Source organism: Cavia porcellus, unplaced genomic scaffold (genome assembly GCF_034190915.1).
Source record: "Cavia porcellus strain 051 isolate PalLab524CR breed Dunkin Hartley unplaced genomic scaffold, mCavPor4.1 scaffold_9, whole genome shotgun sequence".
NCBI classification, from domain to species: domain Eukaryota; kingdom Metazoa; phylum Chordata; class Mammalia; order Rodentia; family Caviidae; genus Cavia; species Cavia porcellus.
The window spans coordinates 27925098-27949511 of record NW_026947492.1 but is presented as its reverse complement, the minus strand read 5'-3'; the positions used below and the strand labels follow the sequence as shown (position 1 = coordinate 27949511).

Sequence of the window (24414 nt, the reverse complement as noted above, 5' to 3'; positions counted from 1 at the left end):
CCTGCTCTAATGCGGCTGGGTGATGGAGTGTGCATCAGTGCTCACCAGGGCCATCTCAGCAGGCCGCAGTGGGTGCTGTGGCAGGTGTTGCCTTTCCCTGGGTGTCAGAGGTGGGACAGTGCTGAGACAAGAGACAACAGAACCTGGCGACCATGGGCACAATGCCCCCAAAGCTCTAGGGCATCCTTTAATTAGACCATTTTAAACCATTAAAACAAGTGTTCTTTTAAAATACAGCCATTGAAAAGACAACACATTAAGAAACATGTAAACACTGCAGCTGCTTAGTTACAAGTTGCACTGCCTGGTTTAGTACCTAATGTGCTCCCAGGTCTGGGGACCTTCAAGGAAGGCGACAGGAACCTCCCCTCACTTTCACAGTTGACAGAGAAGAAAGAATGGATAGAGTCAGCAAAAAACACCTGGCTTGTTCATAGCTCTTGAGGTAAAGCAAATCCTACATTCTAGTTTTCCCAAAAGAAAGGTTAAGGTGTTAGGAAAGTTGGGAAATGAGTTTCTGTTGTCGTAGGAGGCAGAGGAATTGACAAATGTTTCCTGCTAGGATACCACCTATTAAGAGGAGGCATGCCACAGCCTGTTCTCTTGAAAAAAGCAAGGATACAGCCCACCTTTCTTGAATGTGAAGCCCCAGCCTTGGTGAGCCAAGGGCAGCCGGGCGGCTGACCCTGCCCCATTGGGATTGTGTGTCGCATTTGAACTCCAGGTGTGCGTGGGGCACAAACTCACCTTGGTTCTGCTGCTCCCAGTTAACTGTACGCGTTCCCCCACGTGTCTTTCCCTCTAGTCTCATGGACCCAGAAACTTGGCCCAGGCAAGGCCTAAGCTTGTCCTGATTTCTGATGATAAGAGCAGTCCCGTTTTCTACACTAACTCAAAGAGGAAACAGGAACCAATGTTTCTACTTTCCAAATTACCACTTAGGAGGACCAGATGCAGTACTCATTGACCAGTGGGATCTGACTGGTCTTTTTATAAAGGTAAGGAGAACAATAGAATAATTCCTGGTCACCCAGATGAGGCAGAAAAGATGGTAATACTTTTACTACTTCAGGATAGGCCCAAACACAGAGCAACAAGGGAAAAAAGTTTTTTCTAGTGTAATAACATCCACAAAACTTGTCATATTTATGATTTTTAAACAAAAAAATAATGATCCTAAACTTGGGTGAGTGAACTTCTAAAGATGAAGATGTAATCTGGCAACTAAAATCATCTTAAAATTGTGGTAACAAAATCCTCTGGTGGGATTCTCACCTCCCTCTCTTAACCTACAGTTAGAGAGGTAAAGGGGCTCAAAGTAGGGATAAGAACGGAATTTCCAAGTGCTTAAAAGCAAGCCCCAATTCCTGGAAATTAAGTGGGGTACAAGAAATGAAGAGCAGTCTCAGGGAGGAAAAAGAGTCCTGGCCCCTTCCTAGGACGTCTTAAAAGGGAACAGACGCTCTTGCTTGGAGCTGGCTGGGTTACCACAGTAATACCCTGGAAGGATCTGGACCTTAGACTGCCAAGGGGAGTCACTTAAAGGCAGGCAGTCACCATGCTTGAGTCCTCCTTCCTCAGTGGGCCTGGCTTAGTCTCCTGGCCATCTGTGTATACACAGACCCCCAGGGCTTCACTGGACCCAGGTATCTCTCTCGGATGAGGAGACAGCCCTGGGTTGTTCCATCAGTTTTGGTCCCGGGATATTCATGACAAGCCACATCTGGTGGGAAGGTAGGCATCTGAGTCCCAGCAGTGACAGGCCAGAACGAAGATGACTGTGGAAACTCCAAAGCACCACGTCCGAGACTCCCAGGGAGTTGGCTTCCTGATTTTGAGGTCCCCCCGACCTCATTAGGAAGGGACGGGCCTTCTCCTCTTGCCACCTTCTCAGGGACGGTCAAGAGGAATATAAGACATGACTCCCCAGGCCCTTGCTGGCGGCTCTAAATCCCAGGGATGTGCTCAGATCCTGCATCAGGAAACCCAGAACCACAAGCCAAGGCTGCGTGCTCCTGGCTGTCCTCCCAGAGACAAACAGCAGCCCAGGAGGAGGGCTCTGACTCCCCAGAGAGAGACAAGCTTCCACAATGCTTCCTCTCCCCAGCCTGGCATTGGCCACAGAAGCCCAAGGGGACTGCTTCCCAACCCAGCCCCTTCAGTTCTTCAGAGAAAAGAATTTAAGTCAAAAACATGATTTGTTTTCAGGTTGCAAATAACGATCAGCTGAGCCTCACACCACCCTTCCCCTCCCTCAGCCACTGGTGTCTGGTAGATGGGGAGTGCTGGGGTAGAAGCCCCGCAGCTTTTTGGCCAGGGGCCTACTGCCTGCAGTTGTTGTCAGACAGCTGGCTGGGGGTCCGCACCTCGCCCAGGGAGGCTGTGCCCTCGAAGCGCTGTGAGGCGATGGCTGCCTGGTGGGACATGCTCTTCCGGACAATGTCGCCCTTCCGCCATAACACCACTTCCTGCAGAATTAGGAGAGGGAGCAATGTGACAGCTGAGGGGGAAGCTCTGGGACTTCTCCAGAGCCTTCCTCTTCTGTCCTAGGGAATCCTGTGTAAGAATCTCTTCTGTTTATCTCTCATTGAAGCACACAGTGCTGATATATCACGCTCCTGCTGTGGGGCAGAGCACAGGGTGGTTGTGGGGGCAGGCCTGGAAAAGCAAGCAGACCCTGGGTATTAAGTGGGAACTCTCATTCCTGCTTTGGGATTCTGGTAACCTAATGTCTCCACCTCCTGGTAACATAACAAGTGGTATATAGACTTAGAAGCTCTCTCCCTTGTACCATTCTGTATTATCAAAATTAGAACCTGACCACACACAGGAATGATGGCAGCATCCAGGGGCCTGGAGGAGGCGACTTACCTGCTGCTTGAAGTAGCGCCGTTCCTCCTCATCAATCAGCACTAGGTTGAGGTAATAGCGCACAGAGAACTTCTTGTTTATGTCCCGCATGGTGGGTGTGAGCTCGTACCCTGCCAGGAAGAGCCGGATCGGGATGGACTCTCCTGTAAGAGGTGAGGTGGGAATCGAGTCAAGGGACAAAGGAAATGACTGTGCTCTCTCCCTCTCTGATGACAGCAAGTAAGATACTAGCTGAGCATGACACAGAACAGTAAGCAGATGCTTCTTTCTGCCTTTGGGGAAGTTGCATTCTGCCACCAAAGCAAAACTGTGACTCCCAGTTTCATTCCAGTCTTCCGTGGCTTTTGAATGTCCTCTCACCTTCCGATGCAAGAAGCAGTAAGAAACAGGTGCGTGTGAATGGTGCGAGGAAGTTACTCAGTATATTTTCATCACATATAATATTTCTAGATCATAGCTATCCAAGAGGCAGCTGTCAAATTCCAGCTCCTTCACTGTGCCACCCAGTACCTGTGAGGCCACCTCCCTGCATCCTAGTTAGTGTTTGCCCAAGAATATATCCCTGCTCTAATGGTGGGAGACAGAAAAGCCTTATCTTGACCCCTGTTTTCTACTGACCAGCTGTATGACTTCTGAGTAAATCTATTGCTTTCTCTGGACTTTAATTTTCTCATGTGGAAAATTACAGAATCCCACTGTACAATATTTTAGGTCCTTCCAGCTCTGACACTGTACTCTTCCCTAGTGCACAAGGAACAAAATTAGGTCAATAATTCCACTGAGAAAGGACAGACCCATAATGCAATCTAAAAGCTAAATATAAAAGATCTTTTTGCTTATCTGCTGTTGTGTGTTTTCAGTGCCCCAATTCGCAGGTATAAGAGATATGACTGTTGACTCTACTTGCAGATGTGGTTAAATAAATAAAATAAACATCAGACAGAATCAGGAGAGCTCAGTCCCAATGTTGACACTAAAGAACAGTCACACCAAAGAATGATACTGTATCTGTGATACTCCTCCTTCCACATGGAACGGTCTGAGAATACACTGAATACAACCTCAGAAGCACCAAGCACTTCTAAGTGAGAAGAGGTAGCCTCTATGGATGATTGATAGAGGTATGAAGAACATAAATGATTGCTACTTCTAAATAATCAGACAGATACCCAAGTATCAAATCTACTCACCCCAATATAGTATGAGCTCCATGGACCTTAGGGAGAACCACTTCCACTGGTGCCCACTGCCCGCTGTGATGCCTGACTGTGTGGGCAAGCCTATCTAGTAGCACTCAGTAAATAAGTCAGAGTTAATCATTTCACTAGGGCTGGATTCTGGGGGTAGCGCTCAGTGGTACAGCACTTGTCTATCACACATGAGGCTCTAGGTCCAATCCTCCATGCCTTAAAAAATAAGTAAATGAATAAATAAATTTTATCATAGGTGGAACTAAGTAAAAAAACTACCATCATGAAACTTTTGGCTCAAGCAGCAAAGAATGTCAGAATGTTACTAGGAAAAAGGAGTGAAATGTTCGCTGATAGCAAACAAGGTGGGCATAGAGCTGTGCTGCGGGACAATGGGGCAGGACCCCGAAATCCCACGCAATCACCTTTTTGCTTCTTCTTTATTGATACCCACGGTGCACAATTAGATTAAGAAATCACAGGTTAACAGGGCATCTTACTGTAACGTTATCTCTCAGGCCCTTCTAAATCCTGTGCAGAGCCTGGGACTGCAGACTGTGGCCAAGGTCCCCTGCCGGAAGGCTCACCTCGCACTGGCGCCCCATCCATGATCTCGTACTTGGCTATTGTGTCATTCTCATGGTAAACATTGGGGCCAGTGCCTGTTGTTTCCCGTTTGATGATGTCTATCTCCATGTGCTTGATTTTGATTCTCACCAGCAGGAAGTATATCTTCCCTACAATGACATCTTTCAAGTGGTATCTGAGGAAGAGAACACAGAAGCAAGACATTGGTGCAGTCTGTTTTGTTTCAACACAGAGGAGACAATGTGCCAGCCTTGGATGCTGGCTGAAGGTGCAGACACAGCACTCACCCTCACTGCTCTGGAGGGATGGCTCCCCAATGCCATTCTTTTTTTTTTTTTTTTTTTTTTTTTTTTGTCTTTTTTGAGATGGGGCCTCACTATGCAGTTCAGGCTGGCCTCGAGCTCACTTTGTGGCCCAGGCTGATCTCTAACTGACAAGGATCCTCCCACCTCAGCCTCCCGAGTGCTGGGATTATAGGCGTGAGCCACCATGCCTGGCTCCCGATGCCATTCTAAGTGACTTCGTTCTTCCAACTCAAAGGATGTCAATCCGACATGATACTTCATCTGTTCATAGTCATCTGCCCCATCTCCTCAGCATATACCTTCTATACTTCTGTATGCTTTTTTAGATGAGTTTTTCTAATGTATAAGAAGCTGATCCCACAAGTGTATGAACCAAGTTTCTCCCTTTCTCTCTGATTTCTGTGTAATGTTACTGGGGAGCTGAGCCTTAATGGCTCATACTAAACACTTCTGTCTGTGCTGGGCAGGGCAGAGCAGGCAAGAATAGTCAAGCGAGATGAGCGTGCTTGCTCAGTGCTTGCTTTCTGGCCTCTGGCCTCTACTCGTAAGGCTTGTAGCCTATGAGCTATTGCAGTTTAACCACATTGCAGTAACACTTTCTTACCCTTCAAGTTTTTCACTTTGAGTCACTCAATAGTACTGGTAACCTATCAGGCATGACAGAAAAACTCTTCAAAGTGGGAGCTCACATTCATGGGACATGAATACTGGCAGGCAATTCAGAATTTAGCTTTTTTGACTAAAAGGTGGAAAATGAAAGTTGGACCAGGATGAGTATAGTGGGCAAAGACAGAGGTGAGCCCCAGTACCAGGATGGTGTACTTCCTACTATTTCGCAGTGCTTCTGTGTGCGATCTTTGGAAAGAGTGCAGGCACTGAGCACCTTTCCTGACCATACCTGTAGGGTGCAGGAGGCCACTGGTAGCATTTCACAGGGATACTTAATGACCAGGGACTCTAAGGTTTCAGAAAGATTTGTAAATGAAACATTTCCTTATTCTGAATGAAATCTTGTACAGAAGCACACCTGTGTGAGAGACAACTGTGGCTCCTCCCTCATCTCATACTTTTTCTATGCGTCTGAAACCCACTAATCTGGTCTCTGTGCCTCACTTTTCAGATAAGAAACTGAGGTGCAAAAACGATAATACCTGTCAGCCTTAGTCAAACTTCCTAATGGCAGAGCAGGGCCTGATGGGAAGTCCCTGGTCCTTTCTACTATATATAAATCATGTATTCTCACACAGCACAGTCTGTTATCGACAGAGAACAGCAGTTTGGAAATACCTGTTTCTTAACTGATGTGTAATGACTCACTAAAGCACACTAAATCTGGTCTTGTATATATTTTTTTGTTTAGTATATATTTGTAGAACATAACAATTACATTCATCATGGGGAAGTGGTACATAACATAACACTCTAGAACTCTCTTTACTTCCTCTAGAGCTTGTATATACATACTGAGTGGCTATTCCAAGCTCTTACAGAGGCACTGCTGCTGGCTATTGTCTTTGCAAGATGGGTTGCAGGTGGGGAGGACCACACAGTATCCCAAGACCAAGAAAGGAAGAAGCCTGTTTCCATGACAGGCCCAGATCAGCCACCTTCCCAGAACCTCATTGCCTGCTCTAAGGGGGCCAGGCCAAGTAGGCTGTTTCTAGGCTGCACTGGTCATGTTCTACAGCACTGACTGGGTTCCAGGTCAGAGGGCAGGGAAGGAAAGGTACACCTTAACTTGCTGCCTGTTCTCAGCTCCAAGTGTGTGCCCACCCCTTCAAAGTCAAACCACGCAGTTCAGCTCCCACCATCCTTGGCCCTTGGTTGACAGTGGGCCTGGGGGTATTACAGTGAGAACCGTAACTAGAGATTTGGTAATTTTGTTAAGCTCTCAAGGAATAGAATGTCACTTTTTCTTCTGGACATTTGATTTCCAAACATTTTCAGGAATGTATTATATTCAAAAAAGAGGCCATTTAAACTGTCAGATTGCCAGAAAATGTTATGACTTAGAAGCAGCTAAGTATTCCACATTCTAACAATGAACACATTTTTCCACTTGCCAATTAAAGTTATTTTAAAGTCTTTATAAAATGCATCAGGTGTTCTTCACCACAATTCATTTCAGTTTAGGGAGGAAGCAACAAACCACTGCCAGTGTTTGGTTTCCTCACTTTGATTGCTGAAGAGGAGGAAACAGATGATAATGGAATTGTGTTCTGTGATTGATCTCATGCACAGAAGGAAATAGCTGTACTTAGAATCCAAAACAAATAACCTTTAGTTTAGCTCAGCTTTGAAAAGGCATGTTAGGATATTTAAATATAACACATTATTTAAATTAGGTGTAATATTTTAATGTACTGTATTATGGTTTAGAAGTATTTCCCCCTCCATTTTCTAAAACTGCCGCAACATATATTTTCGCTATACCATTTCTATGGTTTTCCCCCAGAGCATCTCATCAGGACATGGTGAAGTCAAGTCACAGTCTCCCGTCACTTTGCATCCAGATAAGGTTCTGTCCTAAGTTCCCTGGATAACTATCCCGACACTTACTTGGATTTATTGTACTCAAACTCAATGTGCAGGCAATCCTCGATCCCAACCTCCATCTTGATAGAAGAGTTCAGCTCTGGGTACGTGCTCAGTGTGTGCACCACAATGTCCATTTCTTTGACAACATCGTTGAGGCGGCGGCTGATGGTGGCCCGCAGGAAATAGCTGTGGAAGATGCAGCTATTACGAATGAACACTCCACTCTCCGGAGGCACCTCGATTTAGGGAGAAACTGACCCATCTCAGCAACCCCTTACAGTGATGCTTAATCCCTGGGGTTTGGCATCCTTGTGAGGACCTTTGAAGCCACTTCTCAGAAAAAACACACAAATGTACATGTAAACAAAATGTTGCAGCTACAGTTCCAGGGAGATTGAATTCCTCTTCCCAAATCCCCTGGATTAAAAGTTACTTCTCTGCACTGTATGCCAAAAACATAGCATGCTTAGACCTTATCATTAACAACTATGTAGTATATTCACGTTTCATTTTCTTAATGTCTACCTTTGTGCATGTAGGATGCTAAGGTTTAAATCTAAAATCCTCCTCCCCCATCATACGTATTTGGAGTTGCGAAAGGTGATCTGGATTATGTGGTGCCACACTCCTCACTGAATTGAGCCTCTGGTAAATTCATATCTGAATGTGCTGTTAGATGCTGAGGCCTGATAAGAAAAGGCAGGTCACTGGTGTGTGACTTGGGAGGGTTTATTCTTGCCCCCCGTTCTTTCTCTCTGGTTTCTGGCCACCATGGCGTGGCAGCTTTCCTCTGCCATGCCCTTTCACCATGCCATTTTTGCCTTGAACCCACTGGAAACTATGAGATGAAATAAACCCTTATATTTTGGGTATAGAGTATTTTATCCCAGTGATGCGGAAGCTCATAGAACCTATCCAAACAATATTTGATAAATGAACATTTTTCAACTCATAGTTAAAAGAGAAAGTTGAAAAATGTTTGTTAATAGGAAACGGGAAAATTAAATAGCTATTCATTCAGTAATTTTAGTATGCTATGCCTTACTCTAGACATAGCATGGATAAGGTACACTGTCATGGGAATCTCCCAGTCCACTGGGGGAGACGGTCACCAACAGAAAAATTAGAAGCCATAGAATGTGTTGATTGAAATACTACAACTCAGTGACATGGGCAGAGGAAAAAAGGTATTCTGAAAAGAGGAAGTCTTCATGTAAAGCAACAGAAACTGAGTGTAAAAAGCAAAAACCCGGCTCACTCAGCCTTGGAGAGGCGTTTGCTGTAGCAAGGACCATTAAAAAGAGAACAGCTCCAGCTTGCAAATCTTTAACAAGCCCAAGATCCATGCAGCCACTTTAGCACTGCCTTCCCAGTGTTACTGCAACCTAACACTAATACTAACATGCAATGGAGAAAACATCCCTTTATATTTTCTTCTAAATAACTCTTCGATAATCCCTATAGCCTGGTAAGTGTTAATGGAGTAATTGTAAAGACATGCTAACCACATTTGTGGTACTGTCATAAGCTACACATTTATGTTACTGTCTTAAGTTACATTTCCTGTTGCTGAGACAAAATACCTAACACACTAGTTAAAGGAAGAAACGTTTATCTAGCTCTTAGTTTGTAGAGGCTTCAGTCCATCACAGGCTGGCTCCACGGTAGGGTAGCATGACAGAGAATAGTCATGGCAAGCAACAAGTGGGGGTACAAGCCTCTTGCTGCCCCTTTTATCTTATTCCGACTACTAGGATGAGGGGGGTGCTAATTCAATCAGTGGACAGATCCAGCAGTCATCCAACCTTAATGTCAGCACCCTAAATCCCAGCATCATACACTCTACATTCAGCCACATCCAAAAAGCCTGTCCCCCATGAGTATATGACGTTTTGGGGCAGCATCTAGACATAAACCATAACATTCTATACCTGGCCCTCCAAAGACTCTTATACATTCCTTTACACAAAAGGCATTTAGTTCATCTCAAGAGTTGCCAAAGTCTTAACAGTTTCAGCATTGCTGAAAAGTTCAAGTTCCAAGTCTCCTCCGAGATTTAAGGCAAGTTCTTAGCTGTGTCCCCTGTACTAATGAAAACAAAGTTAAACATTTCCAACATGCAAAGGTACAACATAGAAGCTACAAAGAGGGAGTCACAAAGGCATAGGAGCAAACAAGTCTGAAATTCAGCAGGGCAAACATTACGTTCTGTATTACAGGTGCAGCATCCAAGGCAATCTGTGGCAAGATGTGAACTCCAAAGGGCTTGAGTGGCTCTGCCCCTGTGGCACTGCCAGTGACTATATCTCCCACAGTTCTCTCTGGGTATAGCTTTGCTATTTCCTTGCCGTTTTCCTCAGACGATTCACATTTCTGGCTTCTCCAAACTTCTGAAGTCTCCACCACACCACTGGCTTCACTCTCATGTTACATATTATCATATCAGGAGTCACCATCTGGCCTCCCAGCCCTTTTTTAAAATCTGGGTGGGAGCCTTCCTGATCTCTTGCTTTCTGCATGCACCTAAAACCAGTGCACATGGATGATGCCAGGTCTGCCACCAGCTGGAGCAGTAGCCAGGCTCTTCCTTCCTGTCTATATCAGTCAAGCACCTTTGAATGAAATCCTGTGAAATAACTTCCTGAAGCTGCTGCCATTGCGGAAACATGGTGTTCTGGGGCTCTCTTCTCAAAACAAAGTCTTTCCTCACCTTCCTAACTCTAAGGCTGCAAAGGCTGGAGTTGTTGGTTTTTCTTTCTTTTCTTTTTCTTTTGATACAACCTCTCTCTATTTAGTCTAGGCTGGCCTTGAACTCAATGCATATCTAGGTTGGCCTAGAAAATCACAGCAATCCTCCTGCTTCAGCCTCCAGAGAGATTACAAATATGTACCACCACCCTTGGCTTGTTGGTTATTTTTTGTTGTCTCCTTCTGAAATACTTGGTTTTTCCTTACTAGACTTTCTGAAATCAATTTTTCCTCCTCCTCATCTTTGTAGGCCACAACTTTAATGCAGCTTCCTTTCTGGTCAAACTTACAATATCCTGAATCATTCCGCTAGGCTCTTTGCTCTTTATTCTCAATATAAATCTGGCTAAAAGACCCCAACAGTAGTTTTTTTCATGCCACTGCTTCAGCATTAGACTGTCTTGAAATTTCTTCTGCAAGATTAATTAGTCTGCCACCCTTAATCTAGTTTCAGGCAAAGTCTCTGGACAAGAGCAAAATACAAATAAACTTTCTGCCAAACCATCATACACATCGTCTGAGGTCTAACAACCAATGCAGTCTGTCATCCCAGTAGAAACCTCTGGAGTCTGGACTTTTCTGGCAGGATTTCTCTCAGTCTTCTGAGCTTTGACTAGAATCTCCCTTACAGTACAGCCTAAAGTGTTCCAGCTCTACTTTTTCATCTCTGAGTCATTCCAAACTCTTCCCACAAACCATTCCCAAAGGCTCCTGAACCACATGGTACAGTCACAGGAACCACTCCAGTTCTGGTACCAAATTCTGTCTTACTTTTCTTACTGCTGAGATGAAATAACTGACATTCAAAATAAAAAGGGTAAATGTTTATTTAGCTCAGTTTGTAGAGGTTTCAGTCCATAATCAGCTGACTCCAAGGCAAGATCACACAGGCTGATGGGCAACAGTTCATGGTAGTGGAAGACAGCAAAAGCAACAAGTGCAAAAATACAAGACAAACCTCTTTCTGTCCTTTATACTCTACCCAATTTATTGGGTACTGGATTGGGGTAGAGTGTACTGCCTTTCTTCAGAGACAGCTATCACATGACAAGTACCTAACCAACCGCTGCATCCCTTTGCAGCAGCCACTACTACCACCAGCCAGCCAACAAAAACTGCTCTTCTGAAAGGAGAAAGGAATACACGGCTTCCCAGGAACCAAATCTAATAGCCACCTCCTCTTCCTCCTTCTCTTCCTCCTTCTCTTCTTCGCCTGTGTGTGTGTGTGTGTGTGTTACTGTGGACTGAATCAGGGGTTTTATACCAAGCTATATCACCAGCCCTATTTTGATTTTTTTATATTGATATAAGGTCATGCTAAGTTGCTCAAGCTGTGCTCAAACTTGCAGTCTTCCTGCCTCAGCTGCCCAGAGTGCTAGGATTACAGGCATCTACAACCACGTCAGCTACCAGTGCCTTATTTTCCTCTAAAGTGTGCAAAAAAGACTTTCTTCTTCTTGATATTATTTCTACCATCTTGAGTGACCTTTTCTACCCTTTAGTAATTGTGAGTAGTACTACTTCAAACAAGGGTGTATAAATGTCAGTTCCAAGGCTTGTTTTCCTTTAAATACATACCCTGAAATGGAATTGCTCAATCATATGATAATTATACATTTAAGTGGGGGGGGGGTCAGAGAGAAAGAGAGAGATAGAGAAACGGAGAATAAGCAAATGAGTGAGAGAGTTTGGGGACTGAGCCCACCAAGTTGTGTCCCTCAGTAATTGAATAAAATGAATGAGTAAGCAAAATGTATGTACATACAACAAAGTATGACAAACTGGAAGATAGTTCTGGCATATGCTAAAAGGCAGGTGAGTTTTAAGGACACTTTGCCAATTGAAATGAGCCTGACACAAAAAGACACATAATGTAGATTTTAAGCCCACTAATCAATACCACTGAGCCTCTGTAATTTTTGAGAAATCACCATACTCTTTCCAACATCTTTCTTTCTGACATGAAAATATTTAAGTAAATCCACTGCAATAAAATTGGTAAATCCCACAGCCAAGTTTAAGTGATGACTAGATAATCTTCACTGTCACATTGCTGAGTGATATAATGAAGTATTGTCTTTATTGTGGATAATGTCAGTGCTTAGACCTCTGTGCATAGATTTAAAAAGTATAAACAAGAAGGAAATCAGAAGAAAGAAGGGAAGGTATAGCAACAGTTAGCACCATGCCAAATTCAGATCTTGAAGTGATGGTAACAAGCTGATCTTGCTGGTCGTGGTGGTACACAATTGTAATTTCAGCATTCAGGAGGCTGAAGCAGGAGGATTGTTGTGAATTCAAGGACAGCCTGAATGACATAGTGAAACTGTCAAAAAACCAAAAAAAAAAGAAGAAAAACCAAGCTGATCTTAGGAGATCAGCATTAAGACCTGGGATGAGGTGCTCAGAGTGCTTTGTCTCAATGCATAATCCTGCAGTTAAATCTAAGTCTATGACTACTGTGGAATTGTTACCCAGAGGCCCTGGTAACAGTCTCTACAGTCAAAGTTTCCACGCCTGGAGCAGCAAAAACAATGCCATGTACTTACGATGCATTTTTTATCTACAGCATGTGCAGAACCAGCGATGGAGCTTAGAGCCTTGGAAATACTGACTGCTCTGTTCACTAGTGTTTTAGATTTTTCTTTAGAGCATGTTTGCAGTACATGATCATGTGTATCACAAGGAGTTTGTACATATATGTAACACACCTTAATGCGTTGATCCCCTTCCTACTTGCAAAAGTTGTTTCCATGCTTTTCTTCAACTCCCTACTTCCTATTATCTTTTTGTTCTTTATATTTTGAGTTTCTCATATAAGAGAAATCATGTGATGTTTAAACTTGTGTGTCTGATTTATCTCACTTAACATTATGGTTTCAAGGTGCATTTATCTACAAATGCCTCGAGTTTATCCTTGTTTAAGGCAGAGCAGTATTCCACTGTATATAAATACCATATTTTCTTCATTTATTCATCTACTGAAAGGCATAGCCTGCTTCTAAGATTTAGCTATTATAAAATGTGCTCCTAATAAAGAAAGGTCTGCACACATAATGTTTAGAGCTTGTTATAATGTGTTGCATTTTTATTTTCTTGTCAAACCCGAAAGATGAAGAAGGCAAATCTAAAACCAGAATCTAAACACATTACCCATTTTTTAAGTAAGAAAACTGAGTTCTAGAGCTCACGATTATGTTGCTGCTGTGAAGCAGAACTAGATGAGGGCTCAGTATCTCTTCACACTCAGTCAATGGTGTGCTGGGGTAAGTCAGTTACCAAAGGTGATGCTCTAATTTTCAAGAATTTTATGACCTGGTTATTAAATACAGCCATTATTTAAGGTTAATTATATTATCTTATAATTAATTGTATTCAAACAAAGGTAATATACAAAAAACCTCAGTGCTACTTTGCTTGTTTGGGTTGTTTTTCTGGTTTGGTTTGGTTTCTTGTCTCACTTTTATAGTTAAGGCCAGCGTTGAACTCACTACATAGCCCAAGCTGGCCTGAAATACTCAGTGATCCTCCTGCCTCAGTCTACCCAGTGCTTGGATTACTAGCACGTCCCCATGCCCAGTTCAAATTCAATGCTTCTTAACAACTGTCCTACACACACTGATGCTCCTTGCCCAAAAGCGAATGCCCCTCCACTGGTATGTGATTGAGCAGGGGCAACCATCCACTTTGCCCCACATCTGCATGTGAGAGCACACAGCCAGTACTTGGAAACTGGCTTCAGTGTACTTACACTGTAGAAACAGACAGGTGCACAAACCAGGGGGCTCTGACCCCCAAAAGCCTACTTTTAAACATTTACCAGGACACCGCAAAATTCTTCTTTCTCATAGAGATCTTTGGAAGTGGGGACAGCTGCAGGTCCTCACCCATATTGGACAGGTTCTGGGACAGAGGGGATGGGTGGGGAACTCACCGCAGCTTTACGTTCTGCCCTGTGTAAGACTCATATGGCTTTTCCACGTGGGTGAACTCAAAGTCGAAGGCCTGGGACTGAGTGATCTCTCCGGGCCGAGCCAAGTCCTTCACCAGGGACACAAACTCATGGTGATTCCCGCGGTCATAATAGAGTTCTGGAAAGAGACAACACCTCTGCCATCAGATCCAAGGTACCCCAGGCCAGAGGCCTACTCGTTGGGAAGGGCTTCCCAAATAGCTCTGCTCCACATTTGTTTTTGAACTCTTTCTCTTTCCCTGACCCCTACCCATTTTCTGTATTCCCAGACATTCGTCCTCTCTTCTCCCTCCTTTCCCCAGATTCTTCCACTGTTTTTGTTTGTTTATTTGTTTGGGGGTTTTTTGTATTTTGGTGGAGGGGTGTCTCACTATGTTGCCATGGCTGGCTTTGAACGGGTTCAAGTGATCCACTTGTTTCGGCCTCCCAACTTACAAGGATTACAGGTACATTCCACAACGTCTATTTGATTCATCCCTTTTATATACTGAAATTCTGTGGCACAAAGAGAACCCATTATAATCCTAAGACGTTGCCCTCGGTAGCAATCCAGTGACTTTGCCCTCTTCCCCGCTAAAAGTAAAGAAGTACTTTTAGAAGGACAGTGGAGAAATAGCCTCACCTAGTCTCAGTGAGCAGCTCTGAGGGTTCCATACTACAAGGAATTCAATATCAAAACAGATTATCATTTTAACATCTCTAACTGTTGAAAGAATACACACCATTGTTTAATGGTATTATCCCTTAGCAATCTTGCAAGAGAGCTAGGTCAGGCCTTACTGCTCATTTAACACAAGAAAACTGAGGCATGGCATGGTTATAAGACTGGCTCAGAGTCACAGAGTTGGCTGTAGGGCTGAGATTAGAGCAGGCTTCCTCTGAACTACATCTGTATAACCTTCTATAATGAGAAGTAGAAGAGGTAATGCAGGTAAAAGATGTAGGACAGTAACTACTAGATAGCAAATAATCAATAAAGCCATGAGCTGTTATCATAAGAAAGGCAGGCATGTGATCTTTCTAACACAGATGCTTTTATGTTATTTCTCTCACTTAGATCAGCAGTCCTCAAACTTTGCATGCATTAGCATCCTCTGGAGGTTTGTTTTTGACTCAGGGTCTGGAGTAGAGCCTCAGAATGTACCTTTCCAGCAAATTCCTGGGGTGGGTGTGGGGGTATCACACTTTGAAAAACATTGCTCTAAATTCATCCTCTCCTGGAAACATTTTTTTCTCTGTGATAAGCTCATGCCATCATTTGTCCTATTTTATTTCTGTTTGCATTCAGCTATTTAAGTTTTGCTGTATCTTTCTTTCCCAGTTTGGACTGATGGCCCTCTAAAGATGAGGCTTCCTGGAGAGGCCCTATACCTGGGCTCACACTGGATGAAAGTTAATTTGGATTGTGATGACATGTGCCGACATGACAATTCAAACCACCACCCCTCATGTGTTCTTAGGTACAAGAGCTAAGCTAAGCTATGATGCATGGTAGGGCTAATGAGCTAGGAAGTGAAGCAGGCAGAGCACTCTTGATCTGCTCTGTTGTCATACTTTGATTTATCTTTTTCTATGAATACACCTTCTTTTCTAAACACTAAATGTTTAGAAGAATTTTTTTTTCAAATCGGTACTGGAGATCAAACTCACAACCACCTGCTTGCAAGGCAGGTGCTTATGCCATTGAGCCTTAGCCCAGAAGAATGTTTCTGCTGAAGGGGAGATGACGATTCCAAACTCTGTGATGAAAAGCAAGCAATTCAACCTCTGTTCTGCCTAGCCAAGTAAGAAAGTGCAGGGCTACTGCAGGAGTTTGGCCAGCCCCAGTGACAGGACTCGTACTTGACACCGGAGCCCAGGGTAACAGTGCTGGCTCCTGTGTGAGAACTGAACACTAACTGGAGCCCTGTGCCTCAGTAACCTAGTTCTAGAAGCCAGAGAAAGGCAGAGAAAAGCCCTAGTGGCCATGGCAAGTCCCAGAATCAAGAAGATGAGAAGAGAGGGATGGAAAAATACACACATAGGCTCACACAGCCAGAAGGCAACATGAGAAATAAACAAAACAGAGAAGATCCAGAGAGCACTCAGGCTGACAGCATCTGAACACTGCTAGCAACTGTACTAATGGCGCTTTGCCTGCCACAGCAGGGCACTTGGGCAGGTAAAGTTCTTTCCTGCACAACACCCCATTCTCCTGGCTGCTTTTCCTGCTATAACAGACATCAGTGTCTGCATCTGATGCAAAAGAGGGCGGGCAGTATGTGATCTGAGTAGGACTGGACTGGCCCTTTTAAATTTACAATTTATAAACTGTTTGCAATGCTTTTGAAACACTGTAAGCCAAAGAGGCAGAAAAAGCAGCCCTATCTTGCTGCTTGCTACGAAGATTGGTTTTATCTTGTATAATGCTCTTTTCTTCATTGGTTTTCATCATGATTTTATTGGAGCTAGGCAGCATGGTATTTATCATATTAAGAAAATTTCCTCACTCAGTTAAATGATTTGTGACTCCACATTTAAGGAAATAAACTATGCAAGGGAGACAAAGATAACAAGGGGGGACTTTGTGTCTCCCTTTTCCTATTGTTTTTAATTAGTACATGTTTGTTGTACATCACGTTTACATCCCTTGTGAGAGCTGAAAAATGTATGTATCAATTCTTTTTCATCCCTTTCCCTTCCCTGCTTTCTGCCTCCCCATCCCTTGATCCCTGTCCTGTTCACTAGTACACATTTGCAGTACGTAATGTACACACTCTGCTTACAGAATTGGTACATGTACGTAACGCATTTTAATTCCTTTTGCATGCCCCATCTCGTCTCCCTCCCACTCACATTCTATCTCTTGATCCTCTTCCTATTTGATAATAATCTCTCTCCCTACTTTCTATTATCAGTCTTTTATTTTATCCTTTGTTTATACTTTGTTTCACATATAACAGAAACTATGCAATATTTAAATTTGTGTGTCACTTGCATTACACTTATATTTCACTTAAATGATGGTCTCAAGGAACATCTGTTCTCCTACAAAGGATGCAGGTTCATCTTTCTTTATGGCAGAGTAGTGCTCTCCATGTGTAAATACCACATTTTATCTATTCATCTGTTGATGGATCATCTTGCATAACTTAAAAGCAAGAATGCAAAAAGTCTAGGCCCTAAAAAGACCATGAACTCCTCTATTCCATCTCTAATTATTCTCAGCCACCAAAGCCTTTGGAGACTACACATTTCCAACTAGAAAACAGGAACTGGCAGGTTTAATTTTTATCTTTTGATGGTAACTTCTCTGTCTTCAGTTTCCTTCTCAGTCCAAAAGACGGAAATAACTGTTTCACTCAGGATGTTTTACAGTAAAACCTGACACCAACAGCCAAGAAATGTGGTTGCCATTCTGAAGGAAAACAAGCCAGCTTTGCATCACAGGCCGGAATCCCGTGCTGGGACAGGGTCGTTCAGTCCAGGCTTCATGTCAATCTTAGAAGAGCTGCCTCTTTATCTGATCCTCCCAGCCCTTTGCTGGCTGACAATCTAGTCAAGATTCATGCTTGATAAGGCCCACTCAACTCTCCTGGCTCCCAGTAAACCCCCGGGAGCAGACACATCCCTAGACTGCACTCCCAGCTCTGTGATGTGCAGCTCCCCCCCAATCCCTATTGGCAATTATCAGTAGGCAAGGATTACTGTATTTAATGTCAACATGCCTTTCATTTAGTGTGCCAATGAGTACTGAATTAAAACAGCAAGTCTCTGGAAATTTTGGAAGTCTGATTGGTATTGCTGGTCCATTAAAAATTTTTTCAAGATCCAAATAAGTATCTCTTTGGCTTTTGAGTACAGGGATGTTCATAGCCTCTCTCCTCTACAAGTTTGACCTTCTAATTCTAATTGGTTTCTTTAACAGCAATTAGTTACCATGGTGGCCTGGGTCTGCCTTGCATTTTTTTTTTTTTTTTTTTTTTACAAGCATTCTCCAAAGGATTCCTGCTGGAAATGATTTTTTTTTACTTCCAACAATTCAGTTCTTTCCTTAGTGACCTGTACTGCATCTTTTAAAACTGTTGGCAATCACAGTGGGTGGAGCACCTAAACCTTACACCTTACTATTCCACAGACCTAACCTGGCAGAGTCTCTCTCCACACATCGTTGGCATTATTAGACAGAGCAAGCCATCGAAAAACATTTGCTACGTCCAGAGAGGAGACTAATGCTGTTCAAAACCTCACTGAAGGTAACTGAAACATACACAACCTAGGAGAACAAACAAGTTCTTCAGGGGCCGATTCAAACCATAACATCAAAGCCAATGACCCGCAGATCCAACAGCTCCCATTTTCTTATATATAGAAGTCAAAGGAATATGATGAAAGAAAGCCATGGCTAGGCCTGGTGGTATCCAATATAATCCTAGCACTCTGGGAGGCTGAAGCAGGAGGACTACAAGTTTAATTCTACTGAGGACAACACAGCAATTTAGTGAGATACTGCGTTGAAAATCAGGAAAACAGAAAAGGGATGGGGATGTAGCTCAGTGGGAAGGGATTCAATCTCCAGTACTGGGGGGAAGGGGAGTGCCCTGACTTGAGCTTCAGCATTTCTTACCTCCCTCCCTCAGTAAGGGTGCTACACTGGTGGGTGCCAAACTAGTCAAAAATCATCAGAGCTCCAGGACAGCATATGCAGAAAGTCCACACACTGATGGTCAACAGAAAACCAAATCCGCACTCTCTCTTTTCATGAAGGGGCCGAGGTACAGGCATGACTATCCAAGTGACTGTCCCATGTCACCAGATGGGGCAATCGTGTGTGAACCATCACTGGTGATTCCAGCTGGCAGAAATGTGTTAAAATAACTCTAGCTTTTTTAGAAGGTAAGAAAAACAAATCCAGAGAATAGCTTCTGTGAAGTCTTAGACAAATGTTTCCAGGTAACAAATACATTCGACTGAGAACTTCTACCAGTACGTACTAGCCATAGAGACAAACGGCCTTCCGAGAGGGAGGCAGACAACCTGAATAAACAAAACCAAATTCTGTTTGGGAACAGGTGTCAGTGAGGCCTGCGAAGGACACCACAGGAAGAGCTTGAGCAAGGACAGTGAGGAAAGGCCTCACTCTGGAGGTGATGCTAGCTGGGCTCTGAAGAGTGAATAACAGCATCCATGTAAGAGCAGATGTTTTACAAAGATGTTAATAGACAAAAAGAAGACACCAAAATTCTGAAAGAACAGGTGGTTTTGAGGAAAAGGGCCAGGGAAAATGAATCTGGAAAGAGAGGTAGGGGTCACCTCAGGAAGAATTTGCTGTGAACGAATAGGGAGTTGATAAGAACTTTCAGGAGGCAACTAAAATCTTAGAATTGCCTTTTAGGAAGTTCATTCTTGGGGCTGGGGATTTAGCTCAGTGGCATAAGCCCCTGCCTTGCAAGCAAGCGGTCATGAGTTCGATCCCTGGTACCAATTTAAAAAAAAAAAAAAAATCTTCAACAGGAAGTTCATTCTTACACAAGATGATGTGAAGGAGAGGGGAAAAGGCAGGAAGGTCAAGCAGGAGGCTACATACTACAAGGAGCAGCACAGAGAGTAAACAACCAATGTAGATTTTAAGATCTATACAGAAAATCTCTGTGTGGCAGTATGTGCATGTAATCCCAGCTGCTCAAAAGGTTCAGGCAGGAGGGGCAGAAGTTCAAACTCATCTTGAGGAACTTGGTTTGAACCTGTCTTAAAATTTTAAAAAAGCGCTGAGGATATTAGTGATAGAGCACTTGCCTAGAATGCACCAGGGGCTGGGTTCGGTCCCCAGTAAGGGAAAACAGATCTACTGCTGAGCTGTTACAGAGGACCAACAATTAGAAGCCAAATTTCAAGGGTGAAGACCCTAGGATGATGCCTCGATTTCTGGGGTTCAATTGACACAGGTGACACAGGCCACAGTGGAGAAACAGGAGAAGCAACAGGGTGGGATGAGGGGTTTGGTGTGTGTGGAAGAACTGGGCATGGCTCTGTTTTGATGCATCACTGAGGCAGCTGAAGTATGTCCAGGGGGACATATCCAGCAGACAGCTGAAAAGACAGAGAAGGGATGGGACAAAGCCCCACTTCTCCCAAAATCCCCATCCAAAATCAGCGATGAAGGAAGTCAGGGCTCAATGATGTCACCTTCTTACCTTCCTAGGTCACCCATACTCAAACAGACCTCAGAACACATCAGAAGCTCCACCCACTTGATACACGAAGAATGCAATGAAGAAGAAAACCACAGGACCACAATTTCAGCAGAGTTACCCAGCTGTCTCGCTCTACCGCCCTGAGGTTTCATCAGAATGACTGCCTTAAGTACACGACACAATACCTCATGCCCTGCTTCTGGAGGAACTGAGAGGTCGAAACAGAAAAAAAAAAAAAAAAAAACAGTTTTCTAAGCAAAGTCACTTTGTGCTCCCAGTTTTAAGAATACAAATTCCCTTTTATATCAAAGTTAACCAGAAAGACTTTTCTTGTATTTTGTTCTTCATCAAGAAATATATCCCATAGGTCATGGGAATATATCCCACCACCCTGGGAAGCTGAGGTAGGAAGAATGTTAAGAGTCCAGCCTAGGCAACTCAGCAACTCAGCAAAACTTTGTCTTGAAATAAAAAAAAAAAATTTATAAAAGGACTTGGGAGTGTAGTTCAGTGCAAATATCCTGGGTTCAATCCCCAAATTCCCAGTAACAATAGAACAAAAAGAAAGAAAGAAAGAAGCACCCCAAAGCCCAATAGTAAGAAATATGTCATCGATTGGTCTGCATATTATTCGATTTCTCTTTTTTCAAGGAATTATGGATAACTGGGAATGGAGGTACACAGCTGGGACTGGCTTAATATGCAACACCAGGTGGAACTGGTTCCCATGGCAGAACCAAGTGCTTAAAGGCCAAGAGCCAAGATGTGCGCGCTCTCTACGTACACAGGGAAATCTAACTGGGAATAAGAGGTATAAGGGAAAACAGGAAATCAGTTAATACAATAGAACTTGTGAAACAGCAATATTGCTCTATCAACTACTATCATTTTTGTAAAAAGAATCCTGTATAAAGTACATGAGACAAGATTCCTTGATATGCTCAAAATAATTACCAAGTGATTTTATTTTCCTTGCTTTACACTTGAGGCCCACCAAGAGGCTTAACTTTCCCAGACTCTCATGGACAACTCAGCCCAGAGCACCCAAGAGTGTAGGAAGAATTAGCAGTGGAAGCAACAAAGGTTTTTAAAAAATTCAGTAAGAATGACATCTTGGAATTAAGGAGATGGATAAGAGACCAGGTGAGATACACACATCAAATAGTCCCCTCAACTCCCTTTCATTTACACCAGACGGATTTCTGTTCGAATGGCTCATTTTATACTGCCTGGCTCCCAGAGATATTAGTTTATCCTCCACATTGGCAAAATCCACTTGGAAGGGATGGAATAAAACAAACTAAATGTGCTTGTCTATGCTGGTATTATGGAGAAAAAGAAATGATGCAATAACTTTAAAACTCCTACCTGAAAATACCAGTTCCCAGTCAAGAATATCTCAACTATTTCATGTATTACATGCAACATTACATGTTTCTATCTTGTGAAATCTGTGGTTCTTTACAAAGGCTAATTTTACCTTCCGGGGGGCCATACAGCAACATAACAGGACAGTTTTGTGGTTACCAGTCAGGGTATCTCTGGCATCTGATTGGTACAGACTGGTGATAAACAGCTAAAAACCTGTTACAATAAAGCCTTACCAGATCCTAAGTGTCAATAGCACTGCTGTTGAGAAGCCCTACCATCTGAGCCAAAAGCAGAAAAGCAGAAGGCATGACACCTATTCTCCAACGCCTTTTCTAGTACAGTAACAAGGTTGCCTTTAAAATAGCAATAGAAAGGTTCCTAAAGATCAGTCAGCCTTTAACCTGATTTCATTTTCTTAAGTATCACAGGCAAAGTTGTTTGAAACTAAACAATAGACTACAAGTTTAGGCTGCCAGGACTCCTTTTGCTAGGGTTTCTCCTACCTGTGTCTGTACTTCCTGCCCCTATAAAAGGAAGAGCACAAATGTTTTGCTGAACTCTCAGGATATGGTAAGTTCCATACCCACTCCCAAGGAAGTCTCCAAATCAGTGTCATATGAGTGGGGTACAAGGTACAGATTCCCTGCCAGAGACCTCTGCAGCCCACTATGTATTCACTGTAAGCCTACTCTTGACCTCCTGCCAAAAAGTGATTAATTTTAGAAATACCTGAGTGTTCTGGTAACATACATGTCTCCAAATAATTTCTGAATTGGAAATAACTGAATCTTGTCAGGCAGCTCCCAAATCTCCCTTATTGTTACTGCCTCTGGATGTCTAGGTCCCATGATTAAGAACTGTGCTTGAAAGTTGTTATGGAGCACTGAGAAATAGTGATCATTTATTGCGGCTTTAGAAACATCACTTCTTTGTCTTTAAGAAGAAAATCAGATGACTGAATACTAGCACTCTAATAACGGTTTGAGAAATGCAGTTTAGGTAGGCAGGCAGAAAGAGGCCTTCTTTTAACACCAAGCACAGGATAGGTAGTTCTGATCTGAGCGGAGATAAGGGAGCTCTCTCAAACACATCTAAAGAGAAAAGGGGCGTGGGTGAGGGCGCAGCTTAACTCCAGGTCTGAGGGCTGCAGCTGACCAGAGATGAGAAAGCCAGTGTGGAAGCTCGGTTTCTGCTAACAAACCCACCTGCAGTCTAAGGCTGGAGCACTTCGCTCACAAATCCTGGGGGCAAGAAGCATCTTCAAGCACGCTGAGGACACTACGGGGAGACCCACGGTTCAGGTGTCCCATGGATGGTACACTTGGGTGCTCTCTCCCGCCCCTGCTGGCCCCACCTACCTGACAGTGAGTGGCAGAGAAGACTGTGAGGCAAGGGGAGTCGCCCACGGGCAGTACCCCAGGCTTCGGAATGCAGCTGACAAGAGACCTTGAGCCCGGTTGGAGCTGGGCCCTCTAGTTCCGTTCTCCCCCAGCCCTTGTTCAGGCCCCGGCCAGGAGGATGGTGCAGGGGGAGGGGAGGTTCCGGGGGTCGACTCACCAATCTGCCCGATGAATTCGATCTTGATGCCCTGGTGCTCCAGCCGCTTGTTGGGGTTCTTAAGCGCGAGGCTCACCTTCCCGGAGACGGTCTCCCCGTCATAGAAAAGGAAATACTTCTCCTTTTTGCCGTCCTCGGTCTTGTGCTCCGCTCGCTTTCTACTCTCCGCATCGTTCAGCAGGATTTCCACCTCCACGCTCTGCCCAAAGCCGAAGAAGCTCATCGCTCCGCCGGGCCGCGGCGAGCCGGGCTCCCCGAGGTCGGCTCCCGCCTGCTGGCGCGGGCTGCCCTAGGGAAGGAGGACGAGGGCCCTAAGGGAGCGCGCTCGGCCGCTGCACCACAGCTTGGCTCGCCGCGGCCGGGCGAGGGGCAAGGGTCGCCCGCAGCCCGGGAAGGGAGACAGGGCAGGGCAGAGCAGGGCAGGGCAGGGTAGGGCCTGGAGGCCGGGATGGGCTGCCGCGTCCCCAGCAGCGCTGCACGGAGGAGCGTCGCGTCAGTCCGGAGCAGCTGGCGGCAGCTAGCGGACTAGGGTCGACTGTGCAACTCTAAAGAGGGCAGCGGCGTGGTGCGTTGAGTCCACCTTCCGCCTCCCACCGAGTGGGGATTAGCGCCTAGCAGCAAGGAAAGCAGCACAGACTCCCACGGCGAATCGCACCGAGGTGTTTCGCTGCTCTGGGCGGAGAGGGGGAGGCGAGATCCAGCTCGATGCGCTAGGGATACCACACGCATGCGCAAGACTTTCTCTCCTACTCCAGCCTCCGGTGCTACTGAGGTGTGCTCACTGCGCATGTGCAGCGGGAGAGCAGCGTCCTCTCCCTCAGTAGACATGACAGCCCCGTCTTCTTTGCAGTACAAGTTGGGCCCAGACGTTCTGTTAAATACAAAGAAATGCAGGCATATTCTGGGGATGCTTTCCTCTTATGGTTTAGATCGGTAAACACTGGGTTATCAATCACACTTGACATGCAACTTCCGGGAGCTGGGTGACGCGGTGCTGGTAGCCCTTTGACACGCGCGCAAAAAGCAGCTTGATAGGGAGCAAAGGTGACTGTTATGACAGGGAACATTCTGTTTGAAATTATATTTCCTCTTGTTAGGAA

At 44.4% G+C, this 24414-nt stretch overlaps 1 protein-coding gene across 1 annotated transcript; it reads right to left on the bottom strand.

Moving 5' to 3' along the window:
* Positions 1-148: 148 nt before the first annotated feature.
* On the bottom strand, positions 149-24045 carry Vps26b (VPS26 retromer complex component B). Its single transcript, XM_003472567.5, has 6 exons — positions 23315-24045; positions 14175-14331; positions 7514-7678; positions 4649-4824; positions 2872-3014; positions 149-2468 (listed from the first exon to the last, which is right to left on the bottom strand). The coding sequence occupies exons 1-6, from the start codon at positions 23535-23537 to the stop codon at positions 2322-2324; spliced, it is 1011 nt and encodes a 336-aa protein (XP_003472615.1). The 5' UTR covers positions 23538-24045; the 3' UTR covers positions 149-2321.
* Positions 24046-24414: the final 369 nt, after the last annotated feature.